This window comes from Anomaloglossus baeobatrachus, chromosome 1 (assembly GCF_048569485.1).
Source record: "Anomaloglossus baeobatrachus isolate aAnoBae1 chromosome 1, aAnoBae1.hap1, whole genome shotgun sequence".
NCBI classification, from domain to species: Eukaryota; Metazoa; Chordata; class Amphibia; order Anura; family Aromobatidae; genus Anomaloglossus; species Anomaloglossus baeobatrachus.
This window is the reverse complement of record NC_134353.1, coordinates 332,103,416-332,125,834: the sequence shown is the minus strand read 5'-3', so window position 1 is coordinate 332,125,834 and position 22,419 is coordinate 332,103,416. Positions and strand designations below refer to the sequence as shown.

The following is a 22,419-nucleotide window of genomic DNA, read 5'->3' as shown; positions in this document are numbered from 1 at the left end:
TCCTGAATGGGGCGCAGCACAACCTTGTCCTGGTGGAAGACCAGGAAGGGAGCCTTGGATGATAGTGCTGCCAGCTCAGACACTCTCCGAAGAGATGTGATCGCTACCAGAAAAGCCACTTTCTGTGATAGTCTAGAAAGTGAAACCTCCCTCAGAGGCTCGAAGGGCGGCTTCTGGAGGGCAACTAGTACCCTGTTCAGATCCCATGGATCTAACGGCCGCTTGTACGGGGGTACGATATGGCAAACCCCCTGTAGGAACGTGCGCACCTTAGGAAGGCGTGCCAAACGCCTCTGAAAAAAGACGGATAGCGCCGAGACTTGACCTTTAAGGGAGCCGAGCGACAAACCTTTTTCTAACCCAGATTGCAGGAAAGAAAGAAAGGTAGGCAATGCAAATGGCCAGGGAGACACTCCCTGAGCAGAGGACCAGGATAAGAATATCCTCCACGTTCTGTGGTAGATCTTAGCGGACGTGGGCTTCCTAGCCTGTCTCATGGTGGCAACGACCCCTTGGGACAATCCTGAAGACGCTAGGATCCAGGACTCAATGGCCACACAGTCAGGTTCAGGGCCGCAGAATTCCGATGGAAAAACGGCCCTTGGGACAGTAAGTCTGGTCGGTCTGGTAGTGCCCACGGTTGGCCGACCGTGAGCTGCCACAGATCCGGATACCACGCCCTCCTCGGCCAGTCTGGGGCGACAAGTATGACGCGGCTGCAATCGGATCTGATCTTGCGTAGCACTCTGGGCAAGAGTGCCAGAGGTGGAAACACATAAGGGAGCCGGAACTGCGACCAATCTTGCACTAGGGCGTCTGCCGCCAGCGCTCTTTGATCGCGAGACCGTGCCATGAAGGTTGGGACCTTGTTGTTGTGCCGTGACGCCATTAGGTCGACGTCCGGCACCCCCTAGCGGCGACAGATTTCCTGAAACACGTCTGGGTGAAGGGACCATTCCCCTGCGTCCATGCCCTGGCGACTGAGGAAGTCTGCTTCCCAGTTTTCTACGCCGGGGATGTGAACTGCGGATATGGTGGAGGCTGTGGCTTCCACCCACATCAGAATCCGCCGGACTTCCTGGAAGGCTTGCCGACTGCGTGTCCCCCCTTGGTGGTTGATGTATGCCACCGCTGTGGAGTTGTCCGACTGAATTCGGATCTGCCTTCCTTCCAGCCACTGCTGGAAGGCTAGTAGGGCAAGATACACTGCTCTGATTTCCAGAACATTGATCTGAAGGGTGGACTCCTGCTGAGTCCACGTACCCTGAGCCCTGTGGTGGAGAAAAACTGCTCCCCACCCTGACAGACTCGCGTCTGTCGTGACCACCGCCCAAGACGGTGGTAGGAAGGATCTTCCCTGTGATAATGAGGTGGGAAGAAGCCACCACTGCAGAGAGTCTTTGGCCGTCTGGGAAAGGGAGACTTTCCTGTCCAGGGATGTTGACTTCCCGTCCCATTGGCGGAGAATGTCCCATTGAAGTGGGCGCAGATGAAACTGCGCAAACGGAACCGCTTCCATTGCCGCCACCATCTTCCCGAGGAAGTGCATGAGGCGTCTTAAGGAGTGCGACTGACTTTGAAGGAGAGCCTGCACCCCAGTCTGTAGTGACCTCTGCTTGTCCAGCGGAAGCTTCACTATCGCTGAGAGAGTATGAAACTCCATGCCAAGATACGTTAGTGATTGGGTCGGTGACAGATTTGACTTTGAGAAGTTGATGATCCACCCGAACGTCTGGAGAGTCTCCAGTGCAACAGTCAAGCTGAGTTGGCATGCCTCTTGAGAGGGTGCCTTGACCAGTAGATCGTCCAAGTAAGGGATCACAGAGTGTCCCTGAGAGTGCAAGACTGCTACCACTGCCGCCATGATCTTGGTGAACACCCGTGGGGCTGTCGCTAGACCAAATGGCAGAGCTACGAACTGAAGATGGTCGTCTCCTATCACGAAGCGTAGAAAGCGTTGGTGCTCTGTAGCAATCGGCACGTGGAGATAAGCATCCTTGATGTCTATTGATGCTAGGAAATCTCCTTGAGACATTGAGGCAATGACTGAGCGGAGGGATTCCATCCGGAACCGCCTGGCGTTCACATGCTTGTTGAGCAGTTTTAGGTCCAGAACAGGACGGAATGAGCCGTCCTTTTTTGGCACCACAAAGAGATTGGAGTAAAAACCTTGACCTCGTTCCTGAAGAGGAACAGGGACCACCACTCCTTCTGCTCTTAGAGAATTCACCGCCTGCAGAAGGGCATCTGCTCGGTCGGGATGTGGGGAAGTTCTGAAGAACCGAGGCGGAGGACGAGAACTGAACTCTATCCTGTACCCGTGAGACAAAATGTCTGTTACCCACCGGTCTTTGACCTGTGGCAGCCAAATGTCGCAAAAGCGGGAGAGCCTGCCACCGACCGAGGATGCGGAGGGAGGCGGCCGAAAGTCATGAGGCAGCCGCCTTGGAAGCGGTACCTCCGGTTGCTTTCTTGGGGCGTGAGTGAGCCCGCCAGGAATCAGAGCTCCTTTGCTCTTTCTGAGTCCCTTTGGACGAGGAGAATTGGGGCTTGCCCGAGCCTCGAAAGGACCGAAACTTTGACTGCCACTTCCTCTGTGGAGGTTTGCTTGATCTGGGCTGGGGTAAGGAGGAGTCCTTACCTTTGGACTGTTTGATGATTTCCGCCAATTGCTCACCAAACAGTCTGTCTCCAGATAATGGCAAGCTGGTTAAACATTTTTTAGAAGCAGAATCTGCTTTCCATTCCTTTAACCACAAGGCTCTGCGCAAAACTACAGAGTTGGCAGATGCCATTGAGGTACGGCTCGTAGAGTCCAGTACCGCATTGATAGCGTAGGTCGCAAACGCAGACATTTGCGTAGTTAGGGACGCCACTTGCGGCACTGCTGGACATATGAGAGAGTCCACCTGTGCCAGACCAGCTGAAATAGCTTGGAGCGCCCACACGGCCGCGAATGCTGGAGCAAACGACGCGCCGATAGCTTCATAGACAGATTTCAACCAAAGGTCCATCTGTCTGTCATTGGCATCTTTAAGTGAAGCCCCATCCTCCACTGCAACTATGGATCTAGCTGCAAGCCTGGATATTGGAGGGTCCACTTTTGGACACTGGGTCCAGCGTTTGACCACGTCAGGGGGAAAAGGATACCGTGTATCCTTAAGGCGTTTAGAAAAACGCTTGTCCGGATAAGTATTATGTTTCTGGATGGATTCTCTGAAGTCAGAGTGGTCCAGAAAAGTACTCAATTTACGCTTGGGATACAGGAAATGGAATTTCTCCTGCTGTGCAGCTGCCTCCTCTGCAGAAGGGGCTGGGGGAGAAATATCCAACAGCCTATTGATGGCCGCTATAAGGTCATTTACCATGGCGTCACCATCTGGCGTATCCAAATTGAGTGCGGCGTCAGGACAAGACTCCTGATCACCCACCTCTGAACCCTCATATAGGGACCCTTCTCGCTGAGACCCTGATCCGCGTGATGACGTGGAGGGTCTCTCCCAGCGAGCTCGCTTAGGCGGACTGGGACTGTCATCGGAGTCAGAGCCCTCAGCCTGTGATGCCTGGGACCCCCTTGAAGTACGGATTAGTTCCAACTGAGGGGGACCGGGGAACATAGACACAGCAGTGTCTATGGTCTGAGCAACTGGCCTGGACTGCAAGGTTTCCAGGATTTTTGTCATAGTCACAGACATTTTATCAGCAAAGACTGCAAATTCTGTCCCCGTCACCGGGGCAGGGTTCACAGGCGTCTCTGCCTGGGCTACCACCACAATAGGCTCTGGCTGACGAAGTGCCACTGGGACTGAACATTGCACACAATGAGAGTCGTTGGAGCCTGCTGGTAGATTAGCCCCACATGCTGTACAAGTAGTGTATACAGCCCGTGCCTTGGCACCCTTGTGTTTTGCGGATGACATGCTGTTGTCTCCTCAAAGCAATATAGGGTGTACAGCCAAGAAGCGACCTTACAGTGCAGTATTAAATATATCTAGACACAGCAGTGTCTATGTACAGCGAAAAATATAACACTGTGGCACTAGTGGGGCTGCACGTATGTGCTGCTTACCGCCCGCTTAGCGCGGGTGTGTGGTCGCCAGAAACCCCTAGCCTGGGTCCCCCAGAGCCTGCGTCCGTTCTCCAGCCAGACTGCATGTGTATAATGGCTGCCGGCGTCCTGGGGAGCTGCAAGCCTGGGGGCGGGCCTAGGGCGTGCACAGAGAAAAAGCGCGAAGCCTGTGTCCTACTGTGCTCAGTGAGAGGGCTGGAGCATGTAAATCGTGCTCCAGCCCTCGGCGCTGCCGATTGAATAACGTCTCTCCCCTACCCTGATTGACAGGGTGGGGGGCGTTAACGAAGCGGAGCTAGGCCGCAGAAAGCCGGGGACTAAAGTTAGAAGCGCCGCCGCCGTAAAAGCGCGGTCGGCGCGACCCCGGCGCACTACAAGTCGCAGCTGCGCCGCCGCTCCAGGGGCGGTCGGCGCGGCGATCCACACACATAAAGTCCCCCAGTAATCTGCGGGGACTATAAGCCCAGCGCACAGCGCTACAGTCCCCGGCGCACTAGCACACCCAGCAAGCCTGGGGTGCGCGTGGTCTGCCATACGGGGACACAGAGTACCTGAAAGTTGCAGGGCCTTGTCCCTGAACGGCACTCCCGCTCCACATCCAGCAGGTTCTATGGGTCTGTGGATGGAGCCCGGCCTCAGGGCTTGGTGGCCGGTAAGATCCCACTTCCTCAGAGCCCTTCAGGGGGATGGGGAAGGAAAACAGCATGTGGGCTCCAGCCTCCGTACCCGCAATGGGTACCTCAACCTTACAAACCACAAGTGGGGTAAGAAGGGAGCATGCTGGGGGCCCCATATGGGCCCTCTTTTCTTCCATCCGATATAGTCAGCAGCTACTGCTGACTAAACAGTGGAGCTATGCGTGGATGTCTGACCTCCTTCGCACAAAGCAGAAAACTGGTGAGCCAGTGATCCCACTGGGGGTGTATAGCCAGAAGGGGAGGGGCCTTACACTTTTTAGTGTAATTGCTTTGTGTGGCCTCCGGAGGCAGTGCTATACACCCAATCGTCTGGGTCTCCCAATAGAGCGCCGAAGAAAGAATGTTTTGCTCTGGAAGCTTTCTCTTGGTCAAATGTCAATGCTATTATGAACTGGAAAGGTCTAGGAGTAACAACAGCTCAGACACACCGTGAACCAAGTACAGTAACTCACTGATAAGGGTTGCGAGTGCGACACATACGAGCGTTGAATGAAAAGTAATGCCTCCACCTTCATTACTTGGCTTTCGATGGAAACAGTTTAATGACCCAAAGCATCTAATAATCCTTAGAATGTGCTCTTTAATTACAGATATGCACTTTTCCACATAAATCACCAGACGGACAATTGGATACACTTCTGTCAAAGTTGAACAAGTTTTCTGAAGTCGTCACAGAAGAACTCGACACTCTGTTTCCGCAATCAGCCTCTCAAAGTTCTCCCAACTTCTTCATCAGATGCTTATTGATGTCCCCGCAGATCGTCTTTCATTATTGGGAACAGATGGAAGTCAGATTGCGTCAAATCTGGACTGTATGGAGTATGCCGTACGGTGAAGAACTTCAGTCTCTGAAGCTCTGTTGTGGTGGCTTGTGAAGTGTGTGGTCTGGAATTGTAATGTTGCAGGAAAAGATTTGCCTTTTCGTTTCGGACCCTTGTTCGTCGTCGTCTCAAAGAACGCAGCGTTATAATGTAACAATTGGAATTTATTGTTTTTCCATGGTCAAGGAATATCAATATATAGAACACCATCTGCATCACAGATGTCTCAGGATGTCCAACTCTTTTTGTCATGCAAGTCAGACATTCCTGCCTCACCATCTTTAAACTTACTGGCCCACTGACGTACAGTGCTCACATCAACACAATCACCATAATCGGCTTGCATTATTCTCTGATGAATTTCCTTTGAGGAGACACCTTCTGCTGTCAAGAAGACAGCATGTTACCTAAATTGCATTGACCAACTGTCTACATAGAGTTCCATTTTTTACACTGTAACAACACAACGGTTCATTGCTAAGGCTTTCCACCAACTGGAGCTGTATAGGAGAGAGTCTACCAAACAGTCCAGTACCTGCCGCACACCAGTGCTGCCATCTGCTGAGGAGTTACGAAGGAAGAGGCATTACTGAATACGAGCCTAAGATTACCTGTGTAATGCCATGTGTGGGCTGGAATTATGTAAACCATGCACCACTACACTTAGAGGTAGCAGAAACGTGTTCTCTGGAGGGATAAATCACGTTTCATTGTCACGCAGTCTGATGGATAACTCAGCCGATGCCCTGAAAATGCTGCCTGCTGAAGTGCGTATTACCTATTGTAAAATTGGATGAAGGCAGGAGAATAGTATGTGATTCTTTTTCATGTTTGGGCTAAGCCTCCTATTTCCAGTAAAGAGTAATGTTCATGTTACTGCACAACGTTTTTTGTTTCTCACTTTTTATTAACAGTTTGGGATAGGCCCTTTCTTGATTCAGCAAGACTGTCTTGTACACATATAGTCCTCATTGCAGAAATTGTGAGCAATACGACAACCATCATTCATGTTAACTAGGCATATTTCCAAGTCAGTATCGATGCCAGCATAGCATCTTTATTATTAAGTCCCCTATAAAACCACCCTCCATCCTATTCCTGTCTCTTTCTACTTTGCCTGTTTAATTCTATATGAAGGCTACCTAGCTGGTATAATCTATAACCTTTGTAGGGGTGGAGCCCTTACACCCGCATTGTTGTAGAGAGGCAGTGACCCAAGTAAATTTAGTTCAAACAAAGAAAGTCTTTGATTCCAAACTTCAGATCAATCACAGGCTTTAACCCCTTAACGACCTTGGACGTACTGAGTACGTCATGGTGACATGGTGCTAAACGACCCATGACGTACTCAGTACGTCATAGCGAAATCGCGGTCCCGGAGCCCCGGGGAGTGAAATTTGTTTACTTAAACGGTAGATTCGGGAAGGAGGGGACCTCTGCCTGACCTCAGGAGGGGTGGTGCCTCCTCCCCGAACCTACAGAGGCTGTGATTGGCTGACGAACGCCGCTCAGCCAATTACAGCCACTGTAATGTTCCAGCCATTGAAAATGGCTGGAACATTGAAATCCAGCCCTGATCAGTGCTGCTGTAGCACTGGCCATTGGCTGGAGCTGGGTGATCGATGCTTCACCCGCCCCCAGCTCTGATTGGAGAGACCGGTCTTGTGACCGCTCTCTCCAATCAATGTGGATCTGCGGCCTGTGACCGTCCCTGGAAGCCGAGGAGAGCGGTAAGTTGCTGTCCCCGCCGCCCGCCCGCCCCTGTCCCCGCCGCCCGCCCCTGTCCCCGATCGCCCCGCCGCTGCTCCCGATCCACCGCTGTCCCCGCCGCTGTCTCCGATCGCCCCGCCGCTGCTCCCGATCCACCGCTGTCCCCGGCGCCACGCTCCTGCTCCACTGCTGTCCCCGCCGCTGCTCCCGATGCACCGCTGTCCCCGCCTCTGTCTCCGACCGCCCCGCCATGCTCCCGCTCCACCGCTGTCCCCGCCGCTGTCTCCGATCGCCCCGGCGCCATGCTCCCGCTCCACCGCTGTCCCCGCCGCTGTCTCCGATCGCCCCGCCATGCTCCCGCTCCACCGTTGTCCCCGCCGCTGTCTCCGATCGCCCCGCCATGCTCCCGCTCCACCGCTGTCCCCGCCGCTGTCTCCGATCGCCCCGCCATGCTCCCGCTCCACCGCTGTCCCCGCCGCTGTCTCCGATCGCCCCGGCGCCATGCTCCCGCTCCACCGCTGTCCCCGCCGCTGTCTCCGATCGCCCCGCCATGCTCCCGCTCCACCGCTGTCCCCGCTGCTGTCTCCGATCGCCCCGGCGCCATGCCCCCGCTCCACCGCTGTCCCCGCCGCTGTCTCCGATCGCCCCGCCATGCTCCCGCTCCACCGCTGTCCCCGATCGCCCCGCCATGCTCCCGCTCCACCGCTGTCCCCGCCACTGTCTCCGATCGCCCCGCCGCTGCTCCCGCTCCACCGCTGTCCCCGCCGCCGCTCCCGATCAACCGCTGTCCCCGCCGCCATGCTCGCCACTGTCCCCGCCGCCGTCGCACCCACCTTTTTCAGCCGCTGCTGCCCCCGAATCGGCCCCCACTGTTCCCGATCGGCGGCCGCCGCCTCCTTCATCGGCTGCCCCTTCTCCATCGCCACACCTCCTATCCCTCCATGTGCTGCAAGCCACCCTCCCCCCACGTGGGGGGAGGGTGGCTTGCAGCACATGTGGGGGGAGGGTGGCTTGCAGCACATGTGGGGGGAGGGTGGCTGGCTTGCAGCACATGTGGGGGGAGGGTGGCTGGCTTGTAGCACATGTGGGGGGAGGGTGGCTGGCTTGCAGCACATGTGCTGCAAGCCACCCTCCCCCTACATGTGCTGCAAGCCACCCTGCCCCCGGGGCCCCCCCTCCTCCATGTGCCATCTCTCTCTCCCATCAGACTCTGCCCCCCTCCCCGATCTGCTGCCTGCTCTCTCCCATTTTCCATCTACTGCCCCCTCTCACCCTCCTCGATCTGTTGCCTCCTTCATCTGCTGCCTCTTCTGTCTGCTGTGATCCTGCTGCCTAGATCCATCCTGTAAGGTAGGTATCCCCATCTCACCTCCCCCCCCCCCCATCCTCTGCCGCTCCTCCATCCGCTGCGCCATTTCCCATCCATCCGCTGCGCCATTTCCCATCATCCATCCGCTGCGCCCTTTCCCATCCTCTGCCGCTCCTCCACCCGCTGCGCCCTTTCCCATCTTCCATCCGCTGCGCCCTTTCTCATCTGCCGCCCCGCCCTCTTGCATCGCATTATCCAGCGCAGTTGCTCGCTTCCAGACTGCAGTGGATGATGCGATGCGAGACTCGTGCATTGCTCTCACGTTTGGCACTGGTCTTGGCAGGCGCTCATTTTTTTTTTTTTTTCTACTGATGTCTGTATTTTTTATTTCGCCAAACTAATTTTTTTTGTATGGGGGGGTCTAGTTTCCAAAATGGGATCACATGTGGGGGAGCTCCATTGTTTAGGCACCTCAGGGGGTCTCCAAATGAAACATGGCGTCTGCTAATAATTCCAATCAATTTTACTGTGAAATGGCGCTCCTTCTCTTCTGAGCCCCGCCGTACGCCCAAATAATTGATTTCCACCACATATGAGGTATCGTCGTACTCAGGAGAAATTGCACAATACATTTTATGGTGCATTTTTTCCCGATACCCTTGTGGAAAAAAAAGCTACCTGTTTGAAAAAACAATTTTGTGGTAAAAAAAATAAAATATTTTCACGGCTGAACATTACAAACGTTTGTGAAGCCTCCAGGGGTTCAAAGTGCTCCCTAAACAGCTAGATAAATTCCATGAGGGGTCTAGTTTCCAAAATGGGGTCAATTGTGGGGGAGCTCCATTGTTTAGGCACTTCAGGGGGGTCTCCAAACGCAACATGGCGTCCGCTAATAATTCCAACCAATTTTGCTGTGAAATGGCGCTCCTTGCCTTCCGAGTCCTGCCGTGCGCCCAAACATTTGATTTCCACCACATATGGGGTATCTGCGTACTCAGGAGAAAATGCACAATACATTTTATGGTGCATTTTTTCCTGATACCCTTGTGATAAAAAAAGCTACCTGGTTGAAGCAACAGTTTTGTGGTAAAAAAAAATTTTTTTCTTTTCACGGCTCAACGTTATAAACTTCTGTGAAGCCCCCAGGGCTTCAAAGTGCACATCAAACATCTAGAAAAAATATTTGAGGGCTCTAGTTTCCAAAATGGGGTCACTTATGGGGGAGCTCCATTGTTTAGGCACCTCGGGGAGTCTTCAAACCCGACATGGTGTCCGCTAATGAGTGCAGCTAATTTTGCACTCAAAAATTCAAATGGCGCTCCTTGCCTTCCGAGTCCTGCTGCGTGCCCAAACATTTGATTACCACCACATATGGGGTATCTGCGTACTCAGGAGAAAATGCACGATACATTTTATGATGCATTTTTCCTGATACCCTTGTGAAAATACTAATTTTTATGGCTAAAGTAACATTTTTGTGTTAAAAAAGTAAAATTTTCATTTTTTCGTCTACATTGCTTTGGTTGCTGTGAAGCTCCTAAAGGGTTAATAAACTTCTTGGATGTGGTTTTGAGCAGAGTGAGGGGTGCAGATTTTAGAATTGGGTCACTTTTGGGTATTTTCTGTCGCCTAGGTTTCTCAAATCACTCCAAATGTGATGTGGTACCTAAAAAATTTTTTTTTGTAAATTTTGTTGGAAAAATGAGAAATTGGTGATGAACTTTGAACCCTTCTAACTTCCTAACGGAATTTTTTTTTTTTTCAAAAATTGCGCTGGTGTAAAGTAGACATGTGGGAAATGTTATTTAGTAACTTTTTTGTGTGACATATCTCTCCGATTTATGGGCATAAAATTTCAAATTTTGAAAATTGCAAAATTTTCAAAATTTACGCCAAATTTCCGAAATTTTCACAAATAAACGCAAAACATATCGGCCTAAATTTACCACTGACATGAAGTACAATATGTCACGAAAAAACAATCTCAGAATCGCCAGGATCCGTTGAAGTGTTCCAGAGTTATAACCTGTCAAAGTGACACTGGTCAAAATTGCAAAAAATGGCCGGGTCTTTAAGGTGAAAACAGGCTGGGGGCTGAAGGGGTTAACTTCTGGATCGCACCCACATTTAGTTTGGCACAGTAGGCACATGCACTAATGTAGGAATCTCTAGTGCAGCGTAGGGCTTCATCCAAGTCTCTGGCTTTGGTCCATGTTCAGCTCATACAAACATACACACTTAACACCTTCAGCTCTGCATCCAACCACACTCCACCTGCCCTTTCCTGTAGGTTCAAATGAAAACCATGGCCATTGATCATTTGCAAGATCCGACCTGGAGGGAAAGATCCATCCCACTACCTTCCTACAGATGTTTCCAAAAATAAAAGCCCATATTAGGTTTTTGTAAATCTGACTTTGTCAAATAGCTTAACCCAGTCCATGCTCCGTTTTATTTTTCGCTGTGGCTGTGAGTACAACGCACTCCAGTGGATTTCAGTATGTTTCTAGACACATCTGGGGCTCACGCATTGACCCTCGAATATGACACTTGTCGCTAACACATTGGAAATAAAAAGTTCAACTGTGTAAAGCCCATGTAAAACTGTACTCTCAAGAAACCTTGCAAAATATATATATATTTATTTTATTATATTGTGCCAGGTTTCCTAAGTACTGGTATTACTTCTACTAGGAATATTGGAGAATACCGTAGTATTCGTTACCTCTACTTGTTTGATAAGATGGCTTTTGAGCTCCCTCACATTTTGTATAATTCCTATTCTCTTATGTCCAAGTGTGCCCAATTTCATTTTCATCAGTAATAGAGTTGAGCGGACTGTCAATAATCCGGGTCCGGCGGATCACCGGCGGGTTGACAAAGAAGTCCGGATCCGATCCGGAATCCGGCCCCATATATGTCAATGGGGAGTGGAATCCGGGGGGAGAGGGAGAGAGAGCGGGAGAGTTTCTAAAGAGCATTTTGTGATCAGCTTATTGCCTTAATTTTTAAGATAATATTTCACAACAAATTGTATTTTTCAAACATTACAGTTTGAATAGATTAATATTTTATAACAGCATATGATAAAGCTAGGGTTTAATTCATTTCACTAAATTTTAGAATTTTTTTTTTCCCTAGAAAATCCATTGCAATACTTATCTACATGATGCAGTTTACCATCATCAGCATGCCTCACTTGTTATCGTGGCATTTTTGTAGGTCTCAGAAAAAGCCTCTTTAAGAATGGCTTGTTCCTGAACAGGCCACTGAGACCACAGCTTCTGCTGCACTGCAGATGGGACTTGGCTTCTATAACAGACATCTGTTGAAAAAAATTACATTTTCCATTATGTACAATTACAGGGGTTGTCCAGTGAAGACAAGCTAACACCTTTCCACAGCACAGTATAGGTGACATATTGGCAATCAGTAGGTATCCGACGGTTGGGACTCGCACCAATCGGTACACTTTTATACTGTTATAATATGTTTGGACACTCAATGGCAGCTCCCTTTATTCTCTATGGGTTGCTAGAAAAGCCGAGTGCAGTGCTCAGCAGCTTCATAGGGAATAAATGGAACAGCCGTCAAGCAGGCGCATTGCTGATCCATTCTAACAGGATATAAGTTCCCCGTCCTTCCTAACAGAGCAGGTGCCAGTGGTTGGACCCCCCACTGATAAAAGTATGGATAGGTGATAAAAGGGACAGTCTGGTGAAAACAAATTAACTAGTATAACGCAAAAGATAATTTCCACATTCGTTTACAGTTGTCCAATGAGCTCAAAAATGATATGCAAATCCGTGCCTTTATACATACTATTTTGTATTTTCCTTAGTTGATAGCTCAGCCCCTTTAAGGCACAGCTGTGATTTGTGACTATTTTAGTTACAGTGTCTACAAAACATCTGAGTTAGACTGGGGCACCTCTCTTACATCATTATCAGTTCAGTCCGGCACTTTCATCCACCTCTGATCAAGCCTAGGGAATTCTCTTAAAAGGGAATCTGTCACTTTTTTTGCATTTTTTTTTGTTGTTATTAATATGGCCATATAGGTGGCATAAAAGTGAAATTATCCATACTTGTATGCATCCTGGATGATGGCTCGTTTGGCAGAATATCCTCTTTTATATCTTCTATATTCCGGGCTATGGGGCATGTGCTGCCTGCAAGATAAGCCTGCCTCCAGTCCTCATTATACAGGATTCCTTCTCCCCTTCTCTTCGAAGTCCCTGTGATGTCATGTGAGTGGCGGGAAATCTCACGACTGCCCATTCTGCCTGTCATCCACCTCACACTCATCCGTCCTTCTGTGGGCACAGGCTTCAATTTTGCTGTGTGCAGGCGCCAGGTAGTTACTGTTGCTTCACAGTGCAGGGAGAGACGACAGGTAGAATGCATAGGCACTGGATTTTCAGCCGCACTTCTGACGTCATAGGGACTCTACAGAAAAAGGTAGGAAGAATCCTGTATAATGAAGAATGGAGGCAGGCCATTATAATGAAATTCCAGCTGCCAAGAGGAAATTAATTTTATTCCTCCCGGCAGCCTCGGCTTTCAGTTATAGAGACGTGGTCGGAGCAGTCACCACTCAATACATAGTGAGTAGTAGCTGCAGACCCTGACAGTCAGTGCTGGGGTCTGGAATGGAGACTGACACTGCTCCGGCCATGCCTCTATAGTATACTTGAAAGTCGGAGCCTACCGGGGGGAATAACGTTAATTTCCTCCCAGTAGCTGGGATTTCATTGTGATGGCCAGGCAGTTTTTCAATGCTATTAACCTGCAGATTAACTGAAAATATCCATATTAATAGTGTATTTTGACATGGCAGGTCCCCATTAAAAAAATACATTGCTAGAGGATCATTGTTACCTTGCTTTATTGGCAGCTTCCAGGTAATATTTTCTTCAACGGATGCATTTGGTGTTGGATCAAAGAAAAGGAAGTCTGATTTTGTTCCTCCAAATCTTACGAAGGCAGGAGAAAGCCCTCTTGTTAAAGTGATAAGTTTTTGGGATCTAAAAGACATAATTCAGAAGTATACCGTCACAAAGAAATTTCTTGATAATTACATAAGAAAGTAGTGATCAAGCTAATGAACAATTATTACCAAATGTGTTATAGCGTATTACTTTGAAAAAAAAAAAAAAAAAAAAAAAAAAGAACCCCAGACTTATTCTGTAACAACGCCCGCCTGCCCTCCGACCTGTCCCTATGGGGCAACTTCAGCGCGCCTTCATTTCTCCTTGGAGAATTCATTTTTTGTTTAAATTTGTTCACCACTGGATCCACACTCCAAATAACGCAGATCCAAAGCGAATGTTCGTTTTTTACATTGTTCACTGTGCAGGATAAGTGAAGTTATATTGTTGCGTTTAGACATTTACTGATGTAATTATACAATGTAAAGTAGTCTGTGTACAGCTTGTATAACAGTGTAAATTTGGTGTGCCCTCTAAATAACTCAACACACAGCCACTAATGTCCAAACAAACTAGCAACAAAAGGGAGTACCCCCTAAGTGAAAATGGCCAAATTGTGCCATGTGACTTTTTAGTGTTATATAGCGCCCCTGAAGCCATCATGGAGCTACAAGATTTTGTATCCTTATCAGGATACAGGGCCTACCCCCTAGGGCCCCGTAAGACCAGTGCCAGTCACACACAGAAACTCCAGGTAATCCCAGTTTTCCCCAACAATCCCCCATACATTGGTGCAAAGCTAGGGTTGGACCAATGGATGGCAGTCAAGAGGTGGAGCCAGTCCAGTCCACTAGTTGACCAGGTGGGAAGGGCAGACAGTGGAACTATGCACCAACAGGATACAGGACCCTAGGTTAGGCATAAATCTCCAGCCAGGCCTGATAACACCTGCACAGCGAGGGGACCATCAAGGACCTCACTGACCTAAAAATCTGAGACTCAGTAGCAAAGAGAGAGCCAGGGACTGGACCAGAGACTCCAACCCCACAGAATTCACGCCAATGTCATACGGACAGCAGTGGAAAAAGACCACCGGACGGGGACCCCCAGTTGCTCTACACCACGGGGACCCACCAACCAGAGATACTTGTAGGGGAAGAAGGTACCAGATTACTACAATGGCACTGGGACAAAGGGGACCTGAAGGTGAAACCAGCCAGCCTCGGGTGACCAGTTACCACCAGAAAGTGAGTAAAGAACAAGTTGCACTGAACCCCTTGTGTGGACTACCTTCTTCCGACACCCGTCATTACACCTACCCTTTGGGGCCCGGCCCTGCTTGCGAAGGGTCTAACATCCAGGCTGCCATAAACACCAGCCCCAGTAGTGGATATTGTGCGGCGGCGGCTCCATCCACATAGCCGCAACACCGCAAGTGGCGTCACGTATGAACACTAATCCAGTCTCCTGTAAATATATCCCCTTTACAAAAAAGGGCTCAGGGCACAGAACCGGGCAATGGCCACCAAAGTGACATTCCCAAGATATACACTGCCCGGGACAGAGTACCCCATATCCCTGGGCGCGACAGTTACAAGGTCTCAGGTGTGAATGGTGAGCAAGTGTAGAATTGTGGCTCTACATAAAAGATGGCCTAGGCTGTAAGATGATTGCCAACACAATGAAACTGACAGCTTCCACTCAGGACATGGTCAACATGGTCGACCAAGAAGTTGAGTACACACTCTCAGCGTCATGTCCAGAGGTTGTCTTTTCAAAATAGACGTATGAGCGCTGCTAGCATTACTGCAGAGGTTTAAGAGGTGAGAGGGTCTGCTTGTCAGTGCACAGATCATACTCCGCAGACACGATCAAATTGGTCTGCATTATTGTCATCCCAGAAGGAAGCTTCTTCTAAAGATGAAGCCCGCAAGCAGTTTGCTGAAGACAAGCAGACTAAGGACATGGATTACTGGAAATGTCCTGTGGTCTGATGACATCAAGAAACATACTTAGTTTAGATGATATCAAGTGTGTGTGGCGGCAACCAGGTGAGGAGTACAAAGACAAGTGTGTCTTACCTCCAGTCAAGCATGGCGGTGGGAGTGTCATGGTTTGGGGCTGCATGAGTGCTGCCGGTTGTGGGGAGCTCCATGAATGCCAACATGTACTATGACATATTGAAGCAAAGCATGAACCCCTCCCTTTGGAAACTGTGCTGCAGGGCAGTATTAAAATATGATAACAACCCCAAAAACACACCTCCAGGACGTCCACTGCCTTGCTAAAGAAACGGAGGCAAAAGGTGCTGGACTGGCCAAGCATGTCTCCTGACCTAAACCCTATTAAGCATATGCTGGACATCCTCAAATGTAAGGTGTATGGGGGCAAGGTCTCTAACATCCAGCAGCTCTGTGATGTCGTCATGGATGAGTGGAAGAGTATTCCAGTGGCTCCTGTGAAGCTCCAGTGAAAGTACCCAAGAGAGTTAAGGCAGTGCTTGAAAATGGTGGCCACACAAAATATTGCCACTTTGGGCACAATTTTCCCCATTGACTCTTAGGGGTGTACTCACTTTTGTTGGCAGCAGTTTTGACATTAATAGTTGTGTGTTGACTCATTTAGAGGGCACCAAATTTACACTGTTATACAAGCCATACTCTGACTACTCTACATTGTATCAAAGGGTCATATCTTCAGTGTTGTTCCATTAAAATATAGAACAAAATATTTACAAAACTGTGAGGGGTGTAATCACTTTTGTGATATACTGTATAAAAAGATTTGAAAGACCCTCCTTTTCCCCCATTAAAAAATAATAAAAAAACATTTGATATCAACATGTCCGTAAAAGTCCAATCTATCAAAATATAAAATGAAATTAACTCATATGGTAAAAAAAATTAGAATGCCAAATTGCATAAGATTGGTACCAATAAAACTGTTACCTTGCTATGCAAAACACAAGCCCTCACACAGCTCAATCAACCAAAAAAAAAAAAACCACCTGTACTGACTTGGAGAATCATGTTGCCAGGCCATTTTTACCCTACAATGAATACTGTAAATCAGATATGGGGAACCTTTGTTCTGCCGGGGGCCATTTGGAAATTTTTACCAGCCTTCGGGGGCCGCACAAAATGATCAACTTGAATACTATCCTGTTATATTTGGTCAAACAATGAATTAACTCACTCCAACTGTGCTGACTGGAGCGGCTTCTATTTGGTGCGGCTGTGATGTTCGGTGATATTGACTATGTTGTCTCTCCACTGATTTTTCAGGTTTCTCTCGGTCTGGGGCGCAGTCAACTCTTTGTGATAATAAGATTGGTAAATCATATACATCACAGAAGGGGCTGGGGCCACAGGCATCACCGGACAGTATATACATGGCGATGGGGCAAACACGGGGGGGGGGGGGGGGGGGGGAGAGCACAGACTGCTCCGGGGGGTGGGGACGGCACACGACCCAATGGGGGGGGGCGACACACGGTGTGGCGGGGGCAGCGACACACGGCACCGGTGTGGCGGGGGCAGCGACACACGGCACCGGTGTGGCGGGGGCAGCGACACACGGCACCGGTGTGGCGGGGGCAGCGACACACGGCAATGAGGGGGAAGGGTGGCACATAGCAATGGTGGTGAGGGGGTGGCACATACAGAATTGGGAGGCATGTACAGCACTGGGGACAATGGGGCTACAGCGCCACTTTGTGGGGTGGGAGCGCATTGAACACTTCCCTCCCCATAAAGTATGTGCTAAGGACCTACTCCTTCAGTGTATGTGCACACAGTGTTCAGTAGTGAGCTCTGTGTGTGCGTGCATGCGGTGTAATGCGACAGTGTGGGAAATCATTACATGCGATTATGTGTAGTGCGGCACTGAGATGGTACTACACATATTACCATGTAGCCATAGCCTAAGCACCCCTACACCTCTCCAACTGGCAACAGTTTTACGGGGTCAAAACTGCTTACAGACTTCCTTTTCATTAAAGGCTCATGCGCATGTGACGCCTTGGCAAAACCAGGTTGTCAGAGACTGCACAGATCTTCCAGGTGCAGAACTCCATCCTCCTTGGCACACCAGCACAAACCCACACCCAGGTACACAACATCAGCCAGCAAAGCCTAGTCACCCCCCATGACAATAGGGACACACCAGTGGGCGGGACCAGGCAGATGAGAGCGCCCACCTAGGGGTCCTGAGGTGTTCTGGGAGGGAACAAGTGGAGTTGAGTGGGGGAGTTGAGTACTGACAGTCGAAGAGAGAGGAGTGTGGAGTGACAGCGGAGTCAGGGGTTGGGGCCCCTGGACTACCGGACTACTGACTAGGTGGCAGACGGCAGACAGGGCCACAGGCGATGGAGATTCGGTCGCGAGAGACCTTAAATGGACCAGGGCAGGTTTGTAGCACGCCGATGCCGACAGCGGGAATCCGGTCTGGAGACCGTGCACAGTCGGGGTGCCTGGACTCTAGGGCGAGCAAGGTTTCAAGCCCCTTGTAAATTAGCCAGCCAGGGACAAGATTCCACGTCTTGTCCCACCAGCAAGCCCAGAGAGCGAAATAAAAGCCCAACGCGGGGGATAGGGTGTCCGCCAGAACCCACAGAGATCCCACTGGTCAGATTTCGCAGGCCACAGCTCCCAACATACAAAGTTACCGGGAGTGGACTTCCTCGTTTCAAGCGGAGTTGTCCTGTCGAAGACACAAACACTGAGTGCAGGAGGAAGGGACCCCTGTTTGCTGTATCAGGGTGTGGGACCCGAATACACGCGCCGGAGGTTACCGGTCACTGGCAATTTGGTTTACCACTGGACTCTGTGTGAATTTCTTTGGAACTGTGAGTACACCATTCTTGCCCGATCCAGCCCTGCATGACACTCTCCGCAGCATTCCCTCCTGTACACCTGGCCCCTGGACAACACCTCCCCTACCCGTGGAGGGGATACCATCCTGCTGCCCCACTCCATCAGACCCGGGCGTCCCCTATTCAGGCAGCGGCGGTGCTACCAACCCTCACCGCAACCCACGGGAGGCGTCACTGACAAACTTTTCCCCTGTAAATACACCCTTTCTATGGTTGTGAGGACGGACGGCCGCACGAGCCCGGGTCCGGCTACCACTCGAGCCACAGTAACGAACCCGGATCCGAGAAGCCCTCTGCAGTGGTCTGGCCCCCATCCGCAACACGCATGTAACTGCTGAATATTGTGCAGCGATTTGACAGCAAATGTGCGCTTCAAATCGCTGCAGAAACACTGCATAATGAATGCAGTTTTTTTGTAGAAAAAAGCCAATTTCATGCGCTATGGCTGCTGCCCCCCCCCATAAACAGAGCGGGAGCTGCATCCATAACACACGGAATAATTGACATGCAGCTTTTATGAACGCACAGATTTGGGTCAAAATTTTGGCATCCAAATCGTTGCGTTCATAAAAGCAACGTGCGCACGTATCATGCACAAACTTCATAGATTATGCAGGGGACGCAGGACACATGCATTTACGCTGCAGTGCAATACGCAGCATAAATGCATGCAATTATGCAACGTGCGCATGAGCCCTAACAGCTTCTTGACTCAGCAGAATCTCCTCTTTGCCTACCCGAGAAGTACTCGAGTCTTCTGCATAGGAGGTGGTCGTGTTCCCTCACCACCTGTTTTATGCTAGTTGCTATTTGTCTGTGTTTTGAGTACAGAGTATGCGCTTAAATGTATTTGGTAAAATGACACTTCTGCTAGTGAAGTGCAGGTCCCTAATGTAGCAGAGCTGGGATCGTGTAGCAGCCAGCGCCACCTAGCGGTTGGGCAAGAGCAGCAATGGATTAGATAAGATAGGGGAGGAGTGACAGAGTGGATTGGTTAGAGAGAGAGGCCAGATGAGAGGGAGTTCTGCAGAAGGGTTCAAGGAATAAAGACATGGCATGGTGTCAGAGGCCTCTGTTGAAGCATGCGGAGCCCCCATGGCCCGCTGTCCGTACTATCCTTCACCTGCATCATGCCACGTGCATTAGATGCTAGCTGCTCAGGCCAGAAAAGGCTCTCTACTTGTCGCAGGAGGAACATACATTGTATTATTCATCTGGGAAAAAAAAAAGCTTTTTATTTTGTGGGGCATAAATAATTTTTAGGTGCAGCCCACAAGGGGGTGGCATTTTCTTCTAAGGGATATAAAAATTACATTGCAGAGGTCATAGAGGCGAACATTTTTACTTTGTGGAGGGCATATAGAATGTGATCATTGCTGTCTTAAGGCTGAATGAATGAATACACAAAAGGATGAATATTACCTTGTAAGGGACACAACTGTAGGTGTGTGGGGCCTAATATCTGCACCATTATTGTCTGAGCGCACTGAGATCACACACACAATAAAAAAATAGTGCAAACTCTTGTATCACACATAAGAATAGGTCCTCCATATAGTAAGAATAATCCTTATAAAAGGGAACTGTCAGCAGGTTTTTGCTATGTAATCTAAAACCAGCAGGAGATAGTGGCTGACACACAGCGTTCAAGGATGTGTCATTTATTACCCCAGCGGTGCTGTTTACTTATAGTGAAGCTTTTATCACCTTGGATTATCATTGCCTGGACTATGCTAGTCTGACCATGCTTCCTCCCCCTCTCTTTCTATAGACTTTGTACACACAGAGTCTAGTGTGGACAGGTTAACTTTCTGAACACTGGTAAATCCAAAAACGTGTCACAACTGCTGCACCCAGTAAACTAAGTGATACATCATTGGATTCAGGGTCTGTTTACCAACATCATGCTGCTCTCAGATGAGGTAACAAAAACCTGCTGACAGATTCCCTTTAATGCCCCACACACTCATACCAGATTCACATTTGGGTTGATTTAACCTTCAGATAGGGAAGAAGTGGTAAAGATGTCAGGGAAAGCATTGTAGACACAAATTATGGCTTGAAAAAATCTTTATGATGCTTTGGGCCAAATGGAACAGATTGGAAAAGTGATCAATAGCAATCAAGAGAACGCCACTCGTAAGGCCACGTGCACATATTAAGTATTTGGTGAGGGTTTTTTTACCTCCAGTATTTGTAAGCCAAAACCAGCAATGGGTAAAAATGCAGAGTGGTGCTGTGTTTCTATTATACTTTTTTTTGTTTTTAGCTTACAGATACCGAGGTAAAGAAAACCTCACCAAATACTCAACATGTACACGTGGACTTAGTTATTGGACTTAATAGTACAGTTTTCACATGTACATTTGAAGGATGCCTGTGTAGAACTGGTATTTACCATGATATAGTAACAGTAGGAGATTAGTTAACTACTTTAACGTGTTAATATTTGTGCCCAGTAAAACTGGACAAGACTGACAGTCGGCTTTGCATTGCATTATTGCTGAGCAGGCTGTCAGTCAGTGTTGGGGTGTCTGTGTGCTCCCCATGAACTGAGCGGTGACTGAAGCTGCTCCAGCCGCACCTCTTGGACTTGAAGCCTGAGGCTGCAGGGAAGAACAAAAGTACATTTCCTCCCAATAGCCGGAATTTCAGTGCGGCTAGACAGCTTTAGGCTACTTTCACACCTCCGGTTTTTGCTATGCGGCACAATCCGGCACTTTGCAGGAAAATCGCAACCGTTTTTTTTTTTGCTGCCGGTTGCGATTTTCCTGCATAGACTTTAATTAGTGCCGCATTGTGCCGCATGGCCTTGCGTTCCGTCCGGTTTTTGCCGCATGCGGCAGATTTAGCCGATGCGGCGGCCGGATGGAACGTTGCCTGGCACGTTTTTTCTTCGGCAAAAAAAACCGCATCGCGCCGCATTCGGCCGATGCGGCGCATTTTTCAATGCATGCCTATGGCGGCCGGATGCGGCGCGATGCGGCAATAACCGCATCTGGCCGCCGCATGCGGTTTTTGCCACTGCGCATGCTCAGTAGCATGCCGCAAGCGGCAAAAACCGGACTGGCCGCACAGGAAAAACTTATGCAAAGGATGCGGTGTTTTCACCGCATCCGTTGCATAGCTTGCACAGCCGGATTGAGCCGCAGAGCTCAAGCCGGATGTGTGAAAGTAGCCTTAGAATGCCATTAACCCTATATCTGTAGGTCAATAATGGTTTTTTTACATGTCAGGTTCCCTTTAAAAGTGCCAGAGGTTAGTGCTGCAGCTTTCTGCATACCACCACCTATACTTACTGTTTACAACAGTGTTGTTGGTGCAGTATTTCAGGATTTGAAGCTCCATTTTCAGTTTACCAGGGATATACTATGTGTAACACCAACCCTGTAAAATCTTATACAGATTGATTCCAGGCTAGTATATTTAGTAGTATAGTGTGTATACAGTATATATAATGTGCTACTTACCCAAGAAAAGCAATATACTTAGGTTCTGAAGCAAGACTGGCGTCAATGGTTACAGACAGAAACCTTGGATTTAGAGGGGGTCTTCTGGTATTCTTCAGCTGTAGCTGTAGTTCCCCAGGTGGATCCAGAGCATTGCTGCTGCTAAGCAAAAGACCACCAGCAAGAAAGGTAATGCAGACAGAAATATTCATTAGTCAGGTCCTATGTGGAGCACTGGAAGCAACCTGAAATATGCCAAAGTGAAAATGCTGAAAGCAGGAAGCAAATTTCCTCTCTGGAACATGTAGCACACAGAGGATGCTGGGTATACACAACCACAAAGAGTTTGTTTTCTGCTGGGATGGCAAATATTCGCAGTCTGTCTAATCATAGGACTTTCTCAACTTCCTCCTACTCGGCACACAAATTCATGAAAACAGTGATCCTTGGTTGTAGGTAGAACATAGACGTGTGTTGAGAAGGGCAGTCAGGTGATCACAGGCAGGTGTAGGCTCACAGAAAGTCAGCCTGCCCCACCCTGACAGCATTCATTGTTTGTA

At 49.3% G+C, this 22,419-nt stretch overlaps 1 protein-coding gene across 1 annotated transcript in view; it reads right to left on the bottom strand.

Annotated features, from left to right (window-relative positions):
* Positions 1-22,160, bottom strand: part of HPSE (heparanase) — a 71,074-nt gene extending 48,914 nt beyond the window's left edge. The window contains exons 1-3 of the mRNA XM_075337589.1: positions 21,881-22,160; positions 13,488-13,633; positions 11,807-11,932 (exon numbers count right to left, since the gene is read on the bottom strand). Of these exons, the coding sequence (XP_075193704.1) occupies positions 11,807-11,932; positions 13,488-13,633; positions 21,881-22,071 (463 nt within the window). The 5' untranslated portion in view covers positions 22,072-22,160. The remainder of the gene's footprint in view (positions 1-11,806; positions 11,933-13,487; positions 13,634-21,880) is intronic.
* Positions 22,161-22,419: the final 259 nt, after the last annotated feature.